The 14,897-nt window shown below is 37.2% G+C and overlaps 1 protein-coding gene across 1 annotated transcript; it reads right to left on the bottom strand.

Annotated features, from left to right (window-relative positions):
* Positions 1–841: 841 nt before the first annotated feature.
* LOC136232948 (uncharacterized) lies at positions 842–14,620 on the bottom strand. The gene is made up of 10 exons (XM_066022439.1): positions 14,461–14,620; positions 10,373–10,434; positions 10,030–10,273; positions 7,235–9,837; positions 6,957–7,102; positions 3,651–5,528; positions 2,757–2,805; positions 2,396–2,643; positions 2,166–2,273; positions 842–1,731 (listed from the first exon to the last, which is right to left on the bottom strand). Exons 3-10 carry the CDS (start codon positions 10,220–10,222, stop codon positions 1,500–1,502), a joined length of 5,457 nt encoding a protein of 1,818 aa, XP_065878511.1. The 5' UTR covers positions 10,223–10,273; positions 10,373–10,434; positions 14,461–14,620; the 3' UTR covers positions 842–1,499.
* Positions 14,621–14,897: the final 277 nt, after the last annotated feature.

Raw genomic sequence — 14,897 nt, 5'->3', positions numbered from 1 at the left:
TTAGTGCATCAAGAAAAATGAAATTGTTTTCTTGACCAAAACAAATAACAGATCATCCCGAACTACACCAAAAAGGTAAACTATAAGAGGGTAGGATATCAAAATACTTGTAGCACCAAAATCCTAGCATGTCAGCTGATATCAAAGACATAACATCAAAACTACAAGAATTATTCTCATGCCAGCTCCACACACCAGGCAGTTAGAAATAAAAAATTGTTAATAAAGTGATTAGGTGGAACCCCTAGAGAGATGAGATTTGCCAAAGCAAGACGAAAGACTAATCCCAACTACATCACAACAGAAATTATCTTTTTGCGGCAAACTGACATTTCAATGGTTGATAATGCAAGTAATAGATGCAGAAATACCGATATTTAATAGAAAAGAGCAGCAACCTGCCTGAAACATGAAGAGTATAAAGTTGAATTTGAAAATACTTCTGTTTATTAACCAGCAATTGAAAATTTGCACATAATTAGACAGATACAGCTTCAGATGCCAAACTGGCGAGGATGCAATGAATGGACACAGTTAATTCATTTCACTATACTTATTACAGAAACAAATAATAAATATAGAGCAACCTAGGATATTTCAGGAGCTCCTTGGGAAGTTTCTCGAGCTTTTTGTTGTACATATTCGGAGTAAAAAGTATAAAAAAAAAAAAAATTGTCGGCATTCTAGAAATTCCTCAAAATACAAACAATTTAACGTTCATGTTTAAGTTCAATTGCATAATGTTGCTTAGTAGTAGGAATAACTCAAAAGTCCCCAAAAGGAAGCTGACCCAAAAAAAAAAAAAAAAATCCAAAAAAGGAGAAGAAAAAAAATTAGAGAATAGAGGACCAAATATTGAAGCTTGCATTATCCATCAAATTAGGCAATTTCAGCACCTTTACATCTTTGCTCAATTTCTTGGAAAAAGAACTCACAAAGAAAGTCACCCAATTTGTACAAAATAATAGAAGGGCTTAATGTAAGATAAAATTATTATAGCACTAGAACTAGCTATTGCAGACTTACCGCCGCCAATTTAACTGCCCTCCCACAACCAATCCCTCCCCACTTCTTTCTTTCTCCAGAGAAGTGGGTGCAAGGCAAAATCCTTTATCAGAAGCCTTGCAGGCAAGAATTCACCTATAAACTTTTCACTACATGTGAACACCATTTCTAAGCCAGACATCCATCATTTCCCCATTTTTTTTATATATAGAATAATAATTTGGTGGAGAACCCCAATTTCATCTGAATCATTAAATGAAGTATACAAGACCATTGTCTTTCTCAAGAATGAATATGAAATCAATGGCCTAGATATAAACATCTAACAGCCTCCACTGCTTTTTTAAGGAGGCAATCTAGCATCTACAATCCCATCAGTGTGGTTCTACGGTGAGCAAGTGCCACAATTTAAGTTGATAGAAAGTGGATTGGAGAAGTATGAGGGATGTGGAGATAATTGGCCAAGAAAAAGACAAAAATCAATTAATAAATGATCAAAGTGAAAAACATTGTACCCTGTCCGGGAGATTCCTAGGCATGGGAATTGCAGTAACATATCTCTGGAGGCAGGATTTCTGAGCATTTGAAGGTGCATCAGGAGATGATATCTCAGCCGCATCAGCTTGTGCCCGTCCATGGAACTTGGCAAAACGATTGATAACAGAATACTTCTCTAATTCTTGGCATTCCACTCTCAAGTCTAGAACAGATGCTCTCTTATCCAATCTAAATAATTATTAGGCAGCACGAAAGAACCGTGAGATAAGATAGAGACCAAATGCACAATATTGTACAATAACTTTAAGAATAAAGAAATATATGAAATGTAATCAGCAACAGGAAAGAAAGAGGGAAGGGGGAAAATGGCAATGTTTTATGCCCATGCAAAATCCTCAAAATACAGTAATCCAGACCAACTGAAACAACAGGCAACCCCTCTTTTTCAGAATGTCCAATGACATCAATGCTGAAAACATCTATGAAACTAATTTACTGTCTCGAACTTCTTTGCTAAGTTGTACACCTTTCTATCCTTATGTTCTACTCTTCCCCATAAAGCATGCATGTAGCTCACTTCTATGTTTCATAACTTATATAAACAATTCACAAAAGCCTGTGCTGTAGAAAACTTCTGGACTAGAATGAAATAAAAGTCGCACCTTAAGATATCATTCTCTAGCTTCCTTGCTCTACCGATCAGGTCTTCCACAACTTTTGAGAAGTATTGGTCGCTAATTCTCTCGGATTTTTTAAGCTTCTCAGGCAGGCTGACAGAAGGATTTTATAGAAATTGTTACTAGCATGGATAGAATATAACAATGGATAAACAATAAACCTCACTACAAGCTTAAAGCATAATAATTTTTATTTCAATAAAAGCATCTCTTACATGTTTCCACTGCTAGAAGGCATGCGAGTATCACTTCCAGCACAAGAAAGTGTGCAGCAAGCGTCTCCGACAGTCGATCGTGCAAGAAAATGCACGACACTCTCATAATGTGACATAGCATCAGCAGACAGAACTGATGCCGCAGGAGGGCTAAAAAGCAGCTGCATTAGTTGTGTTGTAATTACAAGTCTTCTCTTTGACCTATATACTGGTGGTCCATCATCTGACATTTCAACTTCATCTTCCACCTGTCATTAATATGAATTGATTATAACAAACACGTATAACTACCTGAGATCTCAATAGAAAATCAATATAGCTGAAAGAGTTGAGGGGAGCCTGTTTTTAGCAATGACCACACCTTTTCAGTCAATCGATTTGCTGCATGAGCCCAGTCTGATTCTGCTGAACTGCAAATCATAAACACATCATGAGTTAACGTAGTCAGCAAAATCATGTCAGACAGCGTACAGAATTTTAAGCAAATATTTTTTTTTCATGCATGCATTGTTTTATGAATAAATTTTAGGGCAAATAATTATAAGGTCCCTGTGTTTTTACTTAACACACTAGTAGGTCCATCATGTCATTATAAGGTCCTTAGGTTTTACCTTAATCAACTCTTTAGTCCCTTCATTTATTTTTATATATGAAAGCAAAAAACTGCCCCTAATTATATAAATAAAATAACTTATCTTCTAGTTTTCATATTTAATCAAAATAGTTTTAATGAAGTTTGGACAGTATATATCTACACCGAAATTCTTATACCTGTGTATATTAATTATAAAAAGAAAATTATATTTCTTATTCTCTTTAAAAAAAATCACTTTTATAATTTTATATTGTTCTACTCCAATTTTAATAATTTTTACAATATTTATTATTCATCTTTTTTAATGAATAAGTTCTACACCACTAAATTAAAATTTATAATTATACAAAAATCAATAAAACAATTAACTAATATTAGAGAGATTATTATTATGAAGGGAAAAAAACATAAAATAGGAAAAATGGATATTTTATTATTAAAACAGTAAAGGGTAATTTTGGTAATTTAAATTTTATTTAGTTTATTTTGGCCATGCACTCAAATATAAGGACTAAAGAGTTGACGAAAATAAAAACTAAAGGACTATATAATCATTTCTAAAAACACCGGGACTAACTAGTGTATTAGGTAAAAATACAGGGACCTTAGAATTATTTACCCTAAATTTTATACCCTATGCATTTGCGAAATTGCAACTACCTGATATTTTGAAGCATTCGAAGGCCGTGCACCACTTGCTTATGCCATGGTATAAGTTCTGAAGTAGCAGTTTTACGCTTTTTTGGTCTTATAACAGTCAAGCTAGCATCAGCAACATTGGAATTTGTTACCTGAGGAGATGATAGATTGTCACTTGCGAGTGATGAGGGGGTTAAACTTTTTGGTAGAAGACCATGGAGACAAGCATCAGCATCAACTGCATTCCCCTGCTCGACCAAAGTGGAAGCGCAAAAACTACTGGAAGGCCTTCCAACATTGAAAGGAAGATCCATAGTCTTCACTGAGGCAACTTTTTGAGCATCTGGCAAGGGTGATATCTGCCCATTTTTAAAGGTTCCATACTGATCAAACCAAGATGGAGCCATCTGAGGACTGATCTTAGAATGCTCAGCTCTCACAGCAACCACACTGCTGTTAGAAAAATTCTGAGAATCATTCTTGCCAAAAGTTACAACATCCTGAGAAGAAGTCTTTGTATCTTTAACATCTGTTGGTTTCGTCGCATGAGCAGGTGATGCATCTATGGCCATACTATTGTGATCATAGAGCTGCTGTCCTAGCTCCTGAACATCACCAGAATTATCAGGACCTTTAAATCTCTTTGAACTCCTATTACTTGGATCAACTTCTGCATTTCTCATTCCCTGAATTTGATGCATCGAGTAATTTTGATGTGAAAAACTATTAGGCCTCAAAGATCGCCCAAATGCTTCAATCTCTCTTTGCGTACTGGAGTGGTTTGAAATAGATGTCCCAGGAACACAAGTTGCAGCAGATTCTGCCCCTTGTGAGACATTCATAATCTTCTTCCCAGGGTCATTCTCAGGTGAAACATGCTGGGATGAGTCTCCTTTCGCTGGATGCTCTTTCCCAGCAGAGCCATGTGAACTCACAGAACTTGCACCAATTTCAGATGGGGCATTCCCTATCATTTGTACATTATGAGCTTCTTGCTTGTGCGGTCTAGAGGATGTTTCTGAATCATTATTGGACTTGAAGACATTATATTGAGCCCTAGATTGCTGAATTGAAACACTGTTCCACGTGTCAGGCTTCACTTTTGCAGAGTTCTCCTGTGATGCACCAGATACAGTAGGACCCTGAGTAGCAGGAACAGATTCCAAAACAGGGAACTGTGGAGGAGAATCTTTTCCATTATTCTGAATGTTATTACTCAGGTAGCACCTCTCCCCAGAAGTAGCTTTGCTGCTTAGCAGAGCACTTCCAGACATGTCTGGCACTGAAGCCATTGACTGACTACTTTGAGTTCTATCATAAGATTCACTTGCCTGTTTAGACTGGGAAGACAACCTATCAAAAAATACATTTACAGATTGACTGGTTGTTGCCTGACCACCTGCATCATACATGTGCTGATTTTGAAGATCACTTCTTGGATATGGAAAACCAGGAGAAAATGCCATAGAAGAATTTCCCGCCTGGGTGTTCTTGCCAGTTTGTCCAAAGGTACTGGAAGTCTTACTCCTCAATTCTCCTTGAGATATCTCATGTGAAAGAGGCAAGCTCTGAACAGAAGATGTGGAAGCCAACCATGTATGACCCTTCTCCCCTGCTTCAGAAGTGACATGAATTGAAGAAAGGGAGTTATTCGCCTGCGAGGGGCTCGGAGAAGAAAGAGCACGATCTTGAGCGGGCAAAAGTTGAGCAGGGGGGCCAAGTTGTAAACCAAACCCTTGAGATGTGGAAGATTGATTTTGATGCAGATGAATGGACCCATTGCAATTATTGATTTCATGCATCTCAGAAAGCTGATTGCGGTCAGAAGAACTAAAATTTGTTGCACTTCCATGCTCTCCTGATTGGTCTACCTTGTGAAGAAGTTCAAGCATATTTTGACTGCAAATTTGAACACAAAAAAAAAAAAAAAATGACTGATGAAAGTGGGTGCCTCCAAAAAAAAAAACAAGCAAGAAAAGAATCTGACTTGTAGCATGTAAAGGAAATCAGACAAAAACATCAAACTAACTGCAACTAAAAGAAAAATGCTGGATGATTTAAATCAAAATACTGAATTATTACAAAATTCAAGTTAAAACCATAGTTATTAGACTCGTACGAGTCGATACGAGTCAAGTGGATTTCGAGTCGACTCTATGGTCTGACTCGAAATCCACCTGAATTCAGCCGAATCGTCGGTGACTCGGCCGTATCGGCCGAGTCACCCGAGTCGGTCGAGTCATGGCATTGGCTTAAAAAAAAATTTAAAATGGAAAACGTAAAGACAGGTGCTGGAAAGTCTAAATATTAAATGTTGTGCAGGAAATAATAAATGGTATTAATGATTGTTTTGTAAATTGTAAGTGTATTGCTATATACCGCACCCAAATTCCTTATCACCGCACCCATTGGACCATTTTGCCCTTGGCATAAATTTTTTGTCAAAATTGGGAAAAAAAAAAAATTGAGGGAAAATTCAAAATTTAGCCTAAACGGATGCGGCATACCATTCCCACCATGGTGGCATCCGTTCCCGCCATGGTGGGAATGGTATGCCGCATCAGTTTAGGCTAAATTTTGAAATATGCAAAATCGTAAAAATTTTAGTGACGAAAAATTAAAAATTCTCCTATTTTTTGTGACGAAAAATGCAAAATCGTCATGAAAAATATGTATTATTTTCATGAGTTCTTTGATAAAAAAGATGTAAATCTTAATGTTTCCGACTCGTAATCATCCATTTTCGGGGTTCGGATTGTCACACATCTATTATTTTCATAATTTCAATTATTGTTGTTCGGGTTTATGATTTTGGAGAGAGAATTTTCAGTTTTTGATCAAAATTATGAGAAGGCCAAAAAAGTCCAAAAGTGGCGGTGAAAAGGAATTTGATGGCGGTATTTAGCAGCTCACAAATTGTAATCCATTTAATGGAAAAAGGCGTACAGGTCTATCTATGAATTCATTTTTTTATTGTTACAAATGAAAAAAACGTACATGTTTATGTTTTAACTGTTAAACATAAAAAAAATCAAATAAAAGGAATAAGTGAAGAGACTCTTCAAATAATTAGGACTCTTCAATTGAAAGAGGACTCTTCAAATATTAATATTTCATTTTTAGATAAATATGGTTAATATTTTATTTTTTTATAATATTTTAAAATTGATCCGTATCTTACGATTCGATACGATTCACGAGTCTCGATTCACAAAATGAGATTTCGAGTCACGAGTCGTATCTCGATTTAACAACTATGGTTAAAACAATAGATTGAAAATATCAAAGAGCAGGTAAGAGGGTCAAAAGTACAGAAAATTGAACTACCTTGACTGTGTTGTTCTGCCTGTCGCATAATTATGAGCAGCTCTGTCAAAGGAGGTAGAAGTACTAGGTGCGGAACCTGAAACTATGTTTTTCGAAGCTGTCTCGTCTAAGCCTTTTTCGTCCCCTTGAAAACCAGGAAAACGACCCTGTGAATAATGAATACATAATTATTAATAAATATTTTGAACACGTGACAATGGATTTTATTGGCTACAGAAAGGGGCGTAGCTTGATTTGAAGCATGTAGAAGGAGAAAAAGAAACAGGAAGCGCAACTACCTTGTCAAATTCCATAGAATTTCTAGCCATCTGTGGAGGAAATTTAGGTTGGCTGATACCCCCATGGTCTTGACCCTTTAACCCTGGAGAAACTTGGGTCAGAGTGGGCTGTTGATGTGTATAAGAATGTTCAACATCAACATCCAGATCCCCCATGGGATGATATTGAAATTTACGAATTCCTGATGGCTTCCGAACAATATTGGATGGCTTTACATTTGCCCCAGATAAAGTGAGTGAATCACTTGCATCAAGCCATGCATTTTCTCTAACACCAGTAGTGGAATTATAGAGGCCCACATTGTGAAAGCTATTGGTTTTGCTTTCTTTTGTATCAGAGTAATCTTGAGTTTCAACAACCCCATTTCCATTTCTATTTCCTGACAACTCAACAGTTTGATGATTCATATCCATATGAGTTTGGTGTTTTCCTGGAAAATCACGTCCTTTAGGGTTGTTGACCAAATGATCTACGTGTTTCCATATGTCAATATTATTACCATTGGGGGTCTGTTGGAAGCTTTCTGGATGAGTCCTTGCAGTGTTTGATTCGGGAAATACAGCATTATTTGAGCTAGAATCTTCTCTATTGACCTGGGGGCTTCCAGTGCTGGATTTTATTTGCTCCAATCGAAGTGAGTTAGAAACAGAATCAGTCTTCCACAAACCAGCACCATAGCCCATTGCCTCAAACATCTGATTCTTCGATTCCGTACTTTGAGAAGCTTGAAATGAGGTTTCATTTCCCGGGTTTTTCAAAACCGTACGTGCCCCAGGAGACACAGAATCAACAAATTTCCAACCATTTGGTGTACTGCTCGGTTGGCCACCCGTATTACACGAGGATATGCTCTGCTGATTCATCCAAGAACCTGAAATGCTTTTTGTATTTGAATCTGCATCTGAGGAGTGAACACTCTTTTCATAGTTATGAACACCTTCAGAAACTGGCTTCTGCAGAAGCTTCCGATCCAACCATTTGGTTCCTTCTCCAGAAAATGGCTGAACGTATCTCTGAGAAACGCCAGAATGCAACCTCTCAATTGGTTCATTTGATGGACTAACTCCAGATTGCTTAAGCCCTGCCATATTATTGAATCCGTCAGAAATACCATAGGGTCTAGCATTTGACATTGAGCCAGACAGCAATCTGTTATCAGCCCAAGTTGATTGCTGTTTCACACTGTCATTGACATTTGTGGAGGATTGATTCCCAGATGGAGGTTCGGTATTTTGGAAAGTCGGGCCACTCCACTCTTCTTGCAGCCCCACATCAGCACTAGATGTTTCTGCTACGGCAGACTGCATCAGTGCACTCCAACTCCCACTTTGCATTGAAGGAAAGGAACCAAAAACATCTCCACCATCTACAATAGAGCCTCCTGAACTTACATTGGCACTCTTGCCAAAAGCATCCCACAAATTATCATCTGAACCAAATAAAATCTTTTCCTCAGTTGGATCTAGGGTAGCAACATTATGTGATGGGGCAACCTGCATCACCGTTTTTTCCTGTGGTGTGTCTGATGAACCACGCAAATCTTGCCTCCTGTGAAGATCTAGTGTGGGCCCATTACTTTGCTGGGCATCCACTTCCTCCAAGTTCTCCAAATTAAGTCCTACATTTAAATCTTGGGTATCAGCAGATCCCACCATATTTTTTCCTTGATATCCCTGTCTAGCAACTAAAGTACCATCATGCATACCAGCATTGTCAGGAAACCGAGCATAATGATTACCTCCAAAAGAATTACTGCTTCCTGACATTTGTTGTATTGTAGGCTTATCGATTTGGACAGGAGAATATTGATTCGGAGAAATTCTAGTTCCAGAGATAGGAACACCATGAAGAGATTGATCAAGCTGATGAGGAATCATTCCCATAAAGCGTGGTGCTTGGGCTTGCTCAGGGGAAAATAATAACCCACTAGAGGATCCTTGCATGGCAGGAGATGCAACATGTTGAGACCAATTTGAATTAGCTGGCATAAGCTCAGGGTGCCATGAATAACTTGATGCATCGTGTATGGGAACACCATTTACCATAGCTGATGGGTGACCACCTGCTGCCTGTTTGGCAAAAGAGGAAACCTGATTTGAAGAATTAAGCTGCCTTGATTCTTGCTGCTGGAATTGTTGCTTCTGATGTTGTTGCTGCCTCTGCATTTCCTGCATTTGCTTAAGCATGACTTGTTGCTGTAATAATTGCATATCACTAATCCCTGACTGTTGCCTTGGCAAAGACTGCAACATGCCTGGATGCTGGTTACTCATATGCTGCTGACCTCCCAAAAAATCATAATTAGTGGGTGCATCATTAAAATCCATCCTTAATGAATTTTTCTTGTAACTCTCAGGACCACTTCCTACTTGTGCATCAAGAATTGAAAAACTTCTTGATGTTAAATTACGCCGATCATTATCTGTATCCACTCCCAAAAGGTTTGCATTACTTTCACTTGTCTGAAAAACCTGATTTCCATGCATATAGCCATTTGCAGTAGGTTGTTGAATTTGAGACTGACTCCTAGCAAACTGATGGGCAAAATTCATACCATGCAGCACTGTCGATGACTGCCCCCCATATCCTCTCTCCGAATCAACTAAAGCCAAGAAAAAGAAAGTCTATTTACTAATAGATACACATTGAAACCATACTATATGTATAACTTATGAGCATCTCATCCTTTTCTGGTACTAAGTTGAATTGAGAGAGAGATAACTTCTAAAACAAAATTAACAAAAAAAAATTACTGGTCAGAAACACCAACTAATTCAGTCTGCATAATTCATACCAGATTGCTGCCCAGATTGATTCTTCAAGTTAGAAATAAAAGACGTTCCAGCCTGTCTTTGACTACCAACCCAAGGATTGTTACCTAGCCCTGTCCAAGTCCCGTCAGCAACCTCTGGATGGTGCTGGCCCTGGGATAAGTTCTCCTGGGCAAAGAAATTATGAATCCTATCTCCAACTTCGTTGCCAGGCATAGATAACCGACCAATAAAATTTCAGCAGCTAAATGGTGAGAAAATCTACACCTAAAGTAACACAAAAAGTTTCCAAACATTTGTCAAATGACATATGACTGGATAGAATACAACAGCAGAAAATCTTGTTAAGTAAAAGCATGTTGAAACCTCTTTTCTGCTCATTTAAGTGTCCCTCCAGCTGCAATGTTCATGTCGTTCAAAATCTCATTCTGCAAACAATGACAATTAGAGCGTAAAAATAAATGAGAAGAGATCTACCATTTGGCATGTAATAAACATCAAGTGATTGTTATAAGTTCATACAAATAAAAACATCAACAATAAAATGAAGTGGTATTTGTACACCAAAATTTTTAGTCATAAACAAAAATAACTTCAGTTCTCAAAAATGTAGAAGATGAACTCCATTTGAATGATGTACTAAAGGAACAACAAATAAAGCCAAAGATACGATATGAATAAGCACAAGAGTCTTGTTTTCTGAAAGCATCAAGAAGTTCCTTAAATTTAAAATGCATATGAACTCATTCAATTTTGCAAAATCAAAAAATAATACCAATTACCAAAAGCCAATGCAGTCACCTCTGCTAAAATTGGATAAATTGGACATATGCTCAAATTCCCCACAGCTAGGGAACCCACACTTAATGATTATGCAAAAGAATCAACTAAGCCATTCATGGAAGATCAATTTTCAGAGCACAGCATAACTGTCAAATCCAGATTTGACTTGTTAATCAAAATCCTCATTTTGTGAATTGTGACTCGTGAAGCTAATTGTAAGATTCAGAGTTCATAATATTACAGAAAATAAAATATGTATTACATATATAAAAAAAATTAATGGTTTTTAAAACTATTAAATTGCTAATTTATTTTACTCAACTTAATAGTGTCAAAATATATTGTGAAAGGATATTATGATAAATCCAAAAGCAAACATAATTTAATTACAAAGAGGGGGAAAAAAGAACACTAAAACATAACACTCTTGAGCCTTGCCAAGTGCAAAATGGGAAATAAAATAGTTAGGTGGATTTGATAATGGTTGGCATCCAGAAAGTGGAAATCTTTTACAAAACATCTTATCCTCATCTGTCCCAATCTCTTTCTTCTTTAATTATTTATTTCCTATATTCAAATATACTCTTTCTTTTCTTCCCAATGTTCCTGTTAGCTCTTCTAAGTTCTATCAATTTTTTGGTCGAGGAAACAAAAGAAAAGTTATTTCTCAGCTAGAGAACAGCAGCAGCAGAAGAAGAAGAAGAAGAAGATGGGATCAACTCAATGAGATTCTCAATCGATTATGATCGAATTAACAGAACTCTCCCTATTGAGATCTGACAATCAGATCTCAAGCCTTTGTCTTCGTCGTCCTCTCCTTTGCATCTGCTTTTTTTTTCCAACCTTTTCCAAGACTCGCCTGACTCGCCCGATTCGAACAATTCAGCACCGAGTCGTGGTCGAGTTCGATTCTCCCTATAGAGTCGGCTCGAAATCTAGCCGACTCGACCAGTGACTCATACGATTTTGATAACATTGAAGCACAAAAATAGCTCCTGCAGATTATATAAACAGAAATCACCTGAATAGAAGTGCTTTCTAAAACTTCATGTAGAATTATATAAAGCACATATCCAGTGCCCAAGAGAAATGAACTAATAAAGCAATAACAAATTTTGAATAGGCTGCAAGGGTGCAGATCATAGTTATTAAAGGCGCATGGTGCACTAAGGCGCAAGGGGTCCTGGAGCCTTGGCGCATGGCGATGGAGCGCGCCATAGTGAGACAAGGCGCACTTTCATAATTAAAAATTATAAAACTAACATAAAAATGCAATGAATACTAAATTATGAAAATATCTTAAGCATAAATAAATTTTAAAATGCAAAATAAACTCCATATTAGAAAGATAAAGTTGAATACTAAATCCATAGTGTTTTTCTTTCTACTAGACTTCTGTTGTTTCAATCCGTAGCATAGTTATTAAAGGCGCATGGCGCAAGGCGTCCTGGAGCCTTGGCGCAAGGCGTCCTGGAGCCTTGGCGCATGGCACATGGCGATGGCGCGCGCCATAGCGAGACAAGGCACGCGCCATAGCGAGACAAGGCACGCGCCATAGCGAGACAAGGCACGCGCCATAGCGAGACAAGGCACGCGCCATAGCGAGACAAGGCACGCGCCATAGCGAGACAAGGCGCACTTCCAAAATTAAAAATTATAAACTATAAAACTAACATAAAAATGCAATGAATACTAAATTATGAAAATATCTTAAGCATAAATAAATTTTAAAGTGCAAAATAAACTCCATATTAGAAAGATAAAGTTGAATACTAAATCCGTAGTGTTTTTCTTTCTACTAGACTTCTGTTGTTTCAATCCGTAGTGTTTTCTTTCTACTAGACTTCTTCCTCTTATAAAATACAATGACTCTTTCTCTTCCTCTTCAAATCATAAACGTACTCCGTCTCTTCCTCTTCAAATCATAAACGTACTCTGTTTCTTCCTCTACTAATAATAAACGTATAATCTCTTCTCTTCTAATAAATGTATAATCTCTCTCTCTCTTTTAATAACTTTTTTTTAATAAAACTGCCCCTAACTGCCAAACATTCCAGAAAAAACTGCTCCTAACTGCCAAACATTCCAGAAAACATGGCGCGCGCGATTGCGCCTCGCCATGGCAGCCCCATGGCGCTAAGGCCTGCGCCTGGTGCGCCATAGGCGCACCATTAATAACTATGGTGCAGATACACCTAGTCTCACCTTTAATACAAAGTCTTAAGTCGCTCAACAAAACAGCATTATGACATCAAATATTCCCTTCATCACAGCCATGAAGGCTTACCACTTCATTGCTCCACTAAAATTTAAACAAATATGGCCAGCTTCAATTAGTAAGCTCTATAGTTTCTCAAATGAGAGATATCCAAAGAGGTTAGTTTTTAACAGCCATGCCTTTGTTGAAAATAACTATATTTTGTTGCCAGCTTTAACAGTAGCAGAAGATATTTTTCCTTAGAGAAACCATGATTCACTCCGTAGGCATTTATTCCTTGTGAAAGACAATGTAATGTGCATTTAAAATATTGCATCTCCAAGTATAGTAAACCCATAGCATGAGCAGAATGAAGTAGAATCCAGAAAAGGCACAGCGCAAATAATTAAGCATTTGCTAAGTAAGAGCATCTCCATCAGCCTCTTAGTTTGGCTTTTAAGTTAAAATTTGAGGAGTGAGAATTAAAAATCAGCTCCAACAGTCTCTTAGTGGCTCCTCAAATCACTAAGAGCATCTCAATCCTCTCTATTAGTAGAAAGCCTCTCTCCACCTTTTAGTGGCTGCTTATTTCATTTTTTATTAATAATTTATTATTGAAGAGTCTTTCTACTTTCACTATTAGTTAATATAACAATAGTTAATAATTTTAATGATAAAATAATAATTAAGGAGTGAATATAAGGAGAATTGTTGGATTAGTGAATACGAGTAGTATTGTTGGATATGATATGTATTAACCACTCTTAAATCACTAAGAGTCAACTATTTATATTATTTTTAGAAAGTGGCCTAATAGTCAGTTGGGATGCTCTAAGGAGTAAAAACACTTGTTCCACTCTCGGGGAAGACTTAAAAGACAACTAATACAGCCATAGGAACCTCAACTAAAAGCTAGACATGTCAGAAGGCACAGACATAGAATCAAATAAGTGCATGGATAATAATATAAGAACCAGTTAAAATCTGTCGAAAATCCTTTTTGCTAGCTTTGGGAGCAGAGAAAATGTGAGAAGTGAAAAAGATGAAGATTAAAAAATTCCATATAGAAGAAAATGTTTGAAGACATACTGAGAATGAAGGTTAGCAAACTAATCCTCTAAAATTTTCATATCAATCTAAATAATTCAAAACTGAAACCAAGAGACTGTCAACACAAAAGCACAAATTTCCTTTTCCATTATTTTCCTTACTACCTTTACTCAGAAGCTAAAGAAAGCTTAAGCCTGCAAAATCCCAGAGCATTTATCACGGGTTACAAATAAGATCGAGAACGCAGCACCAGAATTCAAATCACAAAAACATTTTCATCACAAATACAAATGCAAGACCATAAAAGAAGCTAAAATACAGCTGCCCACACCAAAAGCACCCAGTAGAGATGCAGTCCCAAGGTAATTAGCTTCTAGATAGGAAAAAAAGAAAGTTAGGGTTTCCAGAGAGAAAAATGACTCACGGTTTCTTGGGGACACCTCCGGATAAGCTTAAAACCGATCTTCAGCGACACTGAATTTGTTAAATAATTTAGGGTTTGAATCGAGAGATGTAAGAGAAAGAGAGAGAATGTGCCGTCTCTAAGCGCAAGGGAGAAGATAGAGAGAGATAAAAAGCGATCGAAATAGTGTGCGAAATTTTCAACGAACAGAGGAACAAAACGGAGGTTCGGATACGAACCTGAGGTTTGAATAAATAAATAATGGTTAGGTTTGGAATCGAGGCCTGAGGCTAAAGCTAAAGCTTATTTTGGAGGGGCGGGTAAAAAAGGGGTGAGAAAGGGGGAAAAAAAAAATTAAATTGAAAAAAAAGGAGGGCATGTGGAGTGGTTGAGGGTAGACAGAAAATTAGGTGGTCCTGCGATCAAAATATGCCAAGTGGCAATTATCTGGTGGAACC

Source organism: Euphorbia lathyris, chromosome 1, assembly GCF_963576675.1.
Source record: "Euphorbia lathyris chromosome 1, ddEupLath1.1, whole genome shotgun sequence".
Lineage (NCBI taxonomy): Eukaryota > Viridiplantae > Streptophyta > Magnoliopsida > Malpighiales > Euphorbiaceae > Euphorbia > Euphorbia lathyris.
The sequence above is the reverse complement of the archived record's forward strand: the minus strand, read 5'-3'. Positions and strand labels throughout refer to the sequence as shown.